The 9,410-nt window shown below is 42.8% G+C and overlaps 1 protein-coding gene across 1 annotated transcript; it reads left to right on the top strand.

The window, feature by feature from the left end:
• The first annotated feature begins 905 nt into the window (after positions 1-905).
• Positions 906-8,951, top strand: ANKRD66 (ankyrin repeat domain 66). The gene is made up of 3 exons (XM_009905327.2): positions 906-1,286; positions 2,141-2,369; positions 8,434-8,951. Exons 1-3 carry the CDS (start codon positions 1,148-1,150, stop codon positions 8,675-8,677), a joined length of 612 nt encoding a protein of 203 aa, XP_009903629.2. The 5' UTR covers positions 906-1,147; the 3' UTR covers positions 8,678-8,951.
• The last annotated feature ends 459 nt before the right edge of the window (positions 8,952-9,410 follow it).

Genomic DNA, 9,410 nt, shown 5'->3' with positions numbered 1-9,410 from the left:
AGGCTTTCCTTACGGCGCTGCCGAGCGCGCTGGCCTAGGGCTGGAGCAAGCACTGGGGTCTCCGTGAGGAAACCCCTCTGGTGCACCATCCTGCAGAGAAGGTGTGACGCTTATGGCTGGTGAGGAGGGGAGAACTTTGGCTCAAGATCCTTCCCTAAGAATCAAAATCTCTTCCTTTGTTCCTCTGTCTTTATGAGACGGGGATAACAACACGCAGAGGAAACTGGTGGCACTTTTGAGTGCAGCTTCGGGAGTAGTTTAAGGTGGATCAAGCACATGTCCCTACTGACGGTGGATACGCACAGCCTCTCCCTCCCTCCCGACATTTGCCACCTAGATAACGCTGAGTTTAGGGAATTAACCCTAAACCGGTTGCCAATAACAAAAGAGTACTTTTCTGAGAGATCCGCAGCTTGATCCAGGTGATGAAACAGCCATGTGAGCTTCAAGAATAACAAGAAGACCTAGCAGGAAAGGAAGCTGCACCCATGGACTGCCTCCTTGGAGACCTTGTGAACTCCTGGGGTGGGATCATGATTTATTTTCCTTTCCATGTATGTGTATGGGTATGATCTGAAGCTGGCAGAGCACAAAAGTGTTTGAAAATTTCAAGCAGCATGCCATAGCTTGATTCTTTGCACCAAAGGACATCAGGAAACACTCGCGCAGTCATTTCTTTCTCACTGTAATGAAACGCTGCAATTAACGAATCTGCAGCAAGGACAGGAGCCAGTTTCCTGGCAAGGGAGGAGTCAGTTTCCATGGTTTGTGAGCACCAACAGACCCCTGGCAAATGTTTGGCCTGAGCTGGCTGTTGTCTAGCAACATCCTTGAGAAATGCAATGTGGTTTTATCTACAGGTCCTTTTATATAAAGGCTTATGCTTTACTTCAGCTTTCCATGACTGCAAACCAAGTGTCACCATGAATCTGTGATCACTGGTTTGAAGATAAATTATAACTCTCCCAGACACATTTATTTTTCCTTAGTTTTGGATAAACCTTCATTTCTTACAGGGCATGTATAATTTTTAATCCAGATGCTGCCTGATCTGTGAAAATTGCTCTTGAATGGAACTGATACATCAGTGAACACCCACTAGATGACTGCTGCCTCTTTTACCAGGCACCTTTCTGAAGCATAAAGCATGACAGAGCTCCATGAAGCTGTGGCTTTGGGGGACTATGACCTAGTGGATGAGATTCTGAGGTCAGGACGCTGTGACCCAAATCACAAGGATGTTGACTGGCATGACAGGACGCCACTGCACTGGGCTGCTGCTGAAGGTAAGGGCACCGCCTGCTCTGTTACCTGTGTGAACTGGTGTCATGAAAGGACTGATTGTAATCACATTTTACCATGATGAGAATTAATGCTGGGAATAGTCACAGCTTGCATCTGTTAATTTTGCCCTTAATGGGGAAAAAAAAAAAAAAGGAGAGCCCCCCCCAAATTTAAATGGGAGCTTTGCCTCAAAATAATTTATGGGGTTGCCATCCAAGTGATTTTTAAACTTGTTTGTTTCTCATGTGAAAATTTGCAGTGTACATGATATGTACATGCAGCTGGTCTGCTTGTCCTTCACATTGCTTTTCTAAGAGATCACTTTATACAGTGCAGAGGAGTTATTTCTCATGTACATCTGCATGAAAGAGCAGAAAGATGAGCCCACTGTATTCACAGTGAGGCACCTTCCCTTGCAGGCTCACTTACCAGCTACTGAACAAACCTTTGGTTTAGTGAAGCTGTTCACAGGTTTTCCTTTTTTTTTTTCTTTTTAATGTTTAAGTTTTATTTTGCATTGAACTAAAAACTAAAATGAAGCAATGAAGTAGTCAATGGCCAATTGATCAGTGACTAATTGAGATGTGCTGTTAAAAAATTAGTAGTTTTTCAATTTTATTGGTTTTGATGTAAAATGCTTCTGGAGGCAGTCTTGTTTGGGGAAAAAAATATAAATCCATCATTTTCTAATGAGTGTAATTTATTTGATAAATCAAATAGCCAGGTCACGTGTAAAACCCATTGTTACATGACTGAGGGAATTATGATCAGCTGTGTGACTGTCTTCTGCATCCTCTGAAGGTCTAAAGTCTAATGAAGGTGCATCTTCTCTCTCTGTTTTGCTGCCCAACACAAGGGCGATCGGAGCTGGTCAAACTCCTTGTGGCTCATGGTGCCCGCCATTGCCTGCGGAGCGATGTGGGCTGGACCCCAGCTCACTTTGCTGCTGAGTCGGGGAGGCTGGGGGTGCTTCGCACTCTTCATTCCCTGCACGCTGCCATGGATGCGGCTGACCTTTTTGGCGACACACCCAAGAGGCTTGCGGAAATCTATGGTCACCAAGACTGCTCCAAGTTCTTAGAAATGTGAGTAGTGATGTCTGGTTCCACTGCAGCAGCCGATGGGGCCTGAGCAATGAAAATTAAATTGACTGCTTTGTTAAGGTACAGAACCAATAGGGGTGTGTTATTTATCTTTCCTCCTAAAATCTATCTCAAAGCCATCAAGCACAAGAATATGGGTCGTTGTCACAAGCAAGCCATTGGGAAGCCGTTAATTTATTCCACTGCCTTCTATGCTTTGCTGATATTCAGTGAGACCTGGGCAGGCTGGAGAGCTGGGCAGAAGGGAACCTAATGAAATTCAGTAAGTGCAAGTTTAGGCTGCTGCACCTGGGGAGGAATAATGGCATGCACCACTACAGGTTAGAGACTGACTTTCTGGAAAGCAGCTCCATGGAGAAGCTGGGAGGTGTGGTGGATAACAAGTTCATCATGAACCCACAGTGCGCTCTTGTGGCCAGGAAGGCCAGTGGTGTCCTGGGGTGCATTAGGAAGAGTGCGGCCAGCAGATCAATACAGGTTCTCTCTTCCCTCTCTACTCTGCCCCAGTGAGGCCACATCTGGAGTACTGTGTTCAGTCCTGGGCTCCCCAGTTCAAAAGAGGCAGAGAACTATGAAAGAGAGTCCAGCAGAGGGCTATGAAGATGTTGAGGTGACTAGAGCATCTCTCTTTCAAGAAAAGACTGAGACCTAGGACTGTTCAATGTGGAGAAGATAAGACTGAGAGGTGATCTTCTCAATGCTTATCAATATCTAAAGGGTAGGGGACAAGAAGATGGAGCCAGACTCTTTTGAGACTGAACTAGATGGTCTCCATAGGTGCCTTGCAACCCTACCCTTCTATGATTCTGATTCCTTCCATGCAGAAGAATAAGCTCTTGCTGCCCTTAGACCTCCAGTTTAAAGAAATTCAAACAACCAACTGATACCTAAGCTTTGGTGTTATGTTTTTTACTACTTAGATCCTACCTGGAATAAACTTAGGTCTGTCAGTTCTTTGACAATGGGGCATTTTCTTCCAGGGAAGATTTTTCTCTTTATACTCTTTGCAGGTCTTGGCTCACTTAGTTTCTGCATCATATTGTTTTCCCCAGAGTGAAAAGTCTGCAGGGCTGTTCTCCTTAATTAACCATTTATAGCAATTGCTTACCTATTCAGTGCTGTTGTTTCAGGACAAGAGGAAGTGGCCTCAAGTTGCACTAGGGGAGATTTATATTGGACATCAGGAAAAATTTGGTCACTGAAAGGGTTGTCAAACACTGGAACAGGCTGCCCAGGGAAGTTGTGGAGTCACTGTCTCTGGAGGAATTTGAGAGATGTGTAGATGTGGTGCTGGGGGACATAGTTTAGTGGTGTTTCTAGGTTGATGATTGGACTTGCTGATCTGAATAATGCTGACAGCCAATGCCTGTGGCAGACAGATTGACATTCTGGTCTGAGCAACTGAGGCAACAGCCTAGGGTGACTCAAGTGGCTGATAAAGGATTTTCTGAGGCTAATGTCTAATTTAAGATGGAAAACATGCCTTTCAGAGTCATGTGCTGACCTGACTTGCCCCATGGCTCAGCTAGCAGCTTGGCTGGGAGAACTTAATAACTAGGAAGATGCATTTAATACTTATGCCAAGGACGTTTTATAAAATAGACAAAGCTTTGTGATCACCTTGCAGACACAATGCATCTTGTGAGCAGCTAAGAGCAGCACCAGGGCTCAGGAGCCCTTTTTTAAAGCCCAACCACTAGAATTTACAATACACCCTCATGCAACAGTTTCACCTCCTCTCTTCAGCAAACTTAGAGTTAACTAGGAGGAATTTCTGACATTTTTAGTATAATCATGATTACCTTCTACTCCTTCAGGTGTGCAGAAAGTCCCAGACAGAAAATCATAGAATCCTAGAATGTTTTGGGTTGGAAAGATCCTTGGAAGCTCATCTAGTTCAAATTCTGCTGTGGTGAGCAGGGACATCTTCAGCTAGATTAGGTTGCTCAGAGCCCTGTCCAACTGTAGGAGAAGGTTGAACAACTATATTACAACATCCAACCAGACCTGGAATGGTACCAGGGATGGAGCATGGGCCACCTCTCTGAGCAACCTGTGCCAATGTTTCATAGCATTGTAAAAAATTTCTTCTTTATATGTAGTCTAAATCTACCATCTTTCAGTTTAAAAAGATTACCTTGTTCTGTTGCAACACACCCTGCTAGAAAGATTGTCCCCCTATTTCTTATAGGCCCCTTTAGGTACTGAAAAGCTGAAATAAGGTCTCTCCAGAGGCATTTTTTTCTCCAGGAGGAGCAACCCCAACTCTATGAGCCTGTCCTTGTAGGAGAGGTATTTCAGCCCTCCAATCATCTTTGTGGCCTCCTCTAGATAGTCTTCAACAGGTCCATGTCTTTTTTTTGTGAGTGCTGAGGACTCCAGAACTGGACACAGTACTTCAGGTGAGGTTTTACAAGAGTGCAAAAGAGCTTCAGAATCATTTCCCTTTACCTGCTGTCCGTGCTTCTTTTGTGAAGTGTGTATGCACACCGATGCATTTCAGCAGAGAGAAGGTCTGCCCTCATGGTGTCTGTGGTACTGGTATGTAAATATGATGGATATTTTGTTACAGAGCATCACCATCAGTTTTGGATATTTGCCTGTCATGCAAAAAGAGAGAAAAGATGATTTGAAACATAATAGCCTATGCCAGCTGTATGGTTGGCATGCATATCTAATCAGGGCTATAATCATCCAAATAATTCCTAAATCCCAGTTCAGCTCTCTAGCATGACTATGATCCTTGGGCACTGTGGGTCTGACTTCAGGTCCCAGTGGCTCTGTGAAGACACTCTTACCTACCTGTGCTAAGCCACCGATCCGTGCTGGGGGATGGTTGCATTGACATGTAAATTGCATATATACCAACATGCAAATATTATTAACATGTAAATATTAGGAATGGTCTGCTACAGAATATCAGTACCACTCACCAAGGTTTGCATGGACATGCAAAGGATAGAAAGTAGCCTTCAAAACACAGCTGCTTCTGAATAACAAAGAGATTATTTGCACTTCCTTTTCTTTTTTCCTTTGTTAACTTTTTGTGAGAAGGGCTTTACCCTGGATGCTGAGAGAGCTGCTGAGGATGGTGCTGAGCTGGCACAGACATCTGTTGGCTGTGTCTGCTGCCATCCTCTCTGCAAAGTCCCGAGTGTTGAAACTACTCCAAAGACTCCTGCTGTCTAAGCCCAGGGTATATATATGTATAAATAAATGTGTGTGTGTATATATATATATATATATATATATATATATACATACATATATATAAGTGTCTAGAAAGACATTTGGTAGCACATACTTAGAGGAAAAGAACAGAATAGGAGTAGAATGGAATAGTTTGGTTGGAAGGGATCTACAGCAATCTAGTCCAACTGCCCGACCACTTCAGGGCTGACCAAAAGTTAAATCATGTTTTAAGGGCATTTTCCAAATACCTCTTAAACACCATCAGACATGGAACATTGACCATCTCTCTCAAACATATGTTTGTGTGTGTGTATATATATATCTATATATATGTATGTGCCTGTCTATCTCTCTAGTAAGTCCACGGTATGCAGCACATTTGTATGGAGCCGCTGGCTTTGCTCTGTGCTCTCATCATTGCACTGATGTGACAGAGCTGCTGAATTACTGGGGAAAAAAAAGGATTTTTTTTGGTAATTTTGACAGAGTTCTCTAAATGTTGAGTACATAATGAGGCTTCTGCAGTAGGAGAAAAGGGTTTGCCTTCTCTTGGATAGATACGTTCAGTTAGAGTGTCTGTGCTCAGTAAGCGTGTGCAGGGGAGTCTCTGTGGCTTCACCACGCAGGCTGCAGGACACAGCTCAGCCCATCAGCAATGGTTGTGGCTCCTCTGCAAAAATGTATTGTTAAAAGGGCAAAAAGGATGCCCATCAGTGAGGAGTGAGAGAACACTAGGATCAGAGGGGGAGAAGAGGGAGGAAATGCTTCAGGTTCCAGAGCGGAGATTCCTGTTCTGCCTATGATGGAGCAGATCTCCCTACTGCAACCCACTGAGGACCCCAAGCTGCCGGAGGTGAACAAATTATGAACAAGCTGCAGCCCATGAAGAGCCTGTGCTGAAGCTGGCTAATCCTGAAGGACTGCATCCAATAGGAAGGACCCACACTGGAGCAGGGGAAGAGCTTGAGGAGAAAGGAGTGGTAGAGACAAAGGGTTATGAACAGACCACAGCCCCTACCTCCTTGTGCTACTTACGAAGAAGAGGTAGAGGGGTAGGAAATGACTAAGTAAAGCTGGGCATGGGAAGAGGTTGGGGGATGCAGATAAGGTGGTTTAGTTTTGTCTTTGTTTTTATCATTCTGCTTTTTTTTTTCAATTGGCAAGAAAGCTAAGCGATTTTTCACAAGACTGTTTTTGCACACAATTGATGAGTGATTTCCATGTCTTTATTTTGACCCAAAAGTTTTTCTATCATTGTCCCCCTGTCCTGTGGAGGTGGGGCAGTCAAAGAGCAGCTGGATGGACATCTGGCTGATTGCCAAAGTCAACTCACCACGGTAGCTGCTGTTTTTTCAGTACATTCTCTGGCTTACAGCTGACATGAGAATGAAAAAAGACCTGAGGGTTTGCATTTGGTAGTTTTTAAAAAGAGAACTGAATGTCACTTTCAGTGACTTGAACACTTGGGGGTTGGACTTCAGAGGTCCTTTCCATCCCAAGCCATTCTATGATTCTATGATTTGGACATGAAGAATTTACATTGTCATTCTTCTAAAATGTCTAAAAAGAGATTCCTCAGTGCCTACAAAATGCAGGAAGTATTTTTTCAGTTTGAGGCCACTTTTTTTCCCCTAAAATAGTTGACTGTGATGGTGCCAGGCGTGTGTAAAGATTGTAAAGAAAATGTTACAAACACTTAATAGGAAAAATATTTCAGAGGTGTGATTAAAAACCCAGTAAATGAGATTATAAAAAAATTTCTGCTGCTCACAGGAGCATATTTATCTTGGCCTTGATGAATGCATTGGTTTGTTTTGGTTTTTTTTTTAATTAGTTTTTGTTGCCTGCAGTGGGAAGTGTAATGGAAACCATTGATATTTCAGAACTATAAGGAAAATTACTGTGAGTTATGTTTTTCTGGTTCCTGTCTTGTACAGAGTCCTTCACTGAAGAACTAGGTCTGTACATGTTTAATAGAAAAAAAAGTATCACCAAAAAAATGATGACTTTGGTAAATCAGTAATGCCATGAGCAGACTCACTGCTGACTTGGAAATCCCGGGATCTGGATGGATGATGGTTTCACACCATCATAGAGACAACCTGAAAAGCACAACTGGAAACCACAGCAGCCAGAGGAGAGTTGTGTATGGAGATATTGGCCTGGGAAAAAATGGTATTTTCTACGTGTTTTAACATGGAAAATTGGAACTTATGCAATGCAGCCTCATTTCTATCACATCTCTTAATTCAAGTTACTCTTTACAAAACAGAAGTGGGGATGAACTGTCAAGCTTAATTCTGGATTTTAATGCAAAGTTTAGCAAAATTTCAGGGCTGAATTGCATTAGGCCTATGTAATGTCTGAAGTTAAAAGGTCATCTATAAAGGCATCTTCAGTTCTGATGTTTTGTCATTAAAAATTTCCAGTACTACTGAATAAGCAGTGAAAAACAACCAAACCAACCAACCAAACAAACAAAAGAAATGTTGTGATTGCAGTGAGTTAATATGCCATGTACAGTTATATTGAAGGTGCTAAAGTCTATTTAATAGCAGATGGATTCACAAGATCAGTCTTTGGGAGCTTTTAATGGTTAAAATTTTGATTCCAATGTGTGTAGATCTTTAATGAAGATTCCTCAGTACAGCTCTCAGTGAGTACCTGGTCATTTGGGGTGATGAATGCTGTTAGATTTGGGATGCACCTTAGGGCTCTCTCATGTGTTACAGACAAGAGTGTTTTGGTCATATGAATACATGATCCCCTAATCCTGTAGATGGGCCACTCATGATTGATGGTGTGACTGTGTTGTGCTCAGTATCTGAAGATGCACTCTTGCTTTCTTTCCCAGAGCAGAAGTAGAAAGCAGAAACTATTGCAGGACAGCCATAATGAAAGGAATCCCCTTAGACCAGAGAGATGAAGACTGGGAACTCAAGAAAGAAGAGCTTGAAAGAAACCCACCATGTTCTTGGGAGAATTCTACATCCTCCACTCAAAAGAAAAATCAGAAAAAAAGGAGGAAGCAGGAGTGTCCCCTCCCTGTTTGGTGCCGTGGACAGCCTGCAGTGAAAGGTGAAGAGATGCATCAGTAGGGTGAAATATGGACGAGCAGGAGAAGCAGATGGCTACAAGAGCGTGCCTTTGTGATGTACTGTTATTAGCACCTGTCTGTTTGTCTATATGTATCAGATTTGAAATATCTCAACATTTCTGAAGATGTTTAAATATGTTAATACTATAAGACACAGCAATGTCTAAATTGCAAGAAATAACAATTACCTAAATTGTCTGAGACAGAATTGGTTTTATTGTTGATTGATTAATGAAAGCATCTGGGACTGTGGTTCTGCTCTGCTGACGTCTGTGTTTACTTGTTTTGGTACAGAAGCAGGAACAAAACCTGTTGAAATGCATGAAAAACACAGACTTGGCATTGGGCATGAGGTGAGTGATGTGGGCCTGAGCTGCTGAAAGAAAAGAACAGTTCAGGTTGTGCTCTCTTCATGCTGAAAGTATCTCATATTTAGATAATCCGCTGTGGTGGGTAGACCATGACCAGGCAAGAATCCACTCATTCCATTGCACACTCTGAACAGGACAGGGGTGGAAAAGAATATGGGAAAGCTTGTAGGCTGAGATAAAGACAGGTAGATGGCTCACCAATGACTGTCACAGGGAAAAAGACTTGGACAAAATTTAATTTATTGCCGATTCAAAACACAATAAAGTGGTGACAAGCAAAAGACCACTCTAAAAACCTGAGGTTCAGCCTTCCTCCTTCCCATCCTCCTTCATTCCCAGCTCCTCTACATCCATCCCCCTGAG

The sequence above is a fragment of the Dryobates pubescens genome, chromosome 3 (assembly GCF_014839835.1).
Source record: "Dryobates pubescens isolate bDryPub1 chromosome 3, bDryPub1.pri, whole genome shotgun sequence".
Lineage (NCBI taxonomy): Eukaryota > Metazoa > Chordata > Aves > Piciformes > Picidae > Dryobates > Dryobates pubescens.
Note: the sequence above shows the minus strand (reverse complement) of the source record. Positions and strands in the feature narration are given on the sequence as shown.

Coding starts and splice junctions, on each gene's coding strand:
- ANKRD66 (XM_009905327.2), top strand. CDS start 1,148: ATGACAGAGCTCCATGAAGCTGTGGCTTTGGGGGACTATGACCTAGTG. Junction 1,287..2,140: donor GCACTGGGCTGCTGCTGAAG/GTAAGGGCACCG, acceptor GCCCAACACAAG/GGCGATCGGAGCTGGTCAAA. Junction 2,370..8,433: donor TGCTCCAAGTTCTTAGAAAT/GTGAGTAGTGAT, acceptor TTTCTTTCCCAG/AGCAGAAGTAGAAAGCAGAA.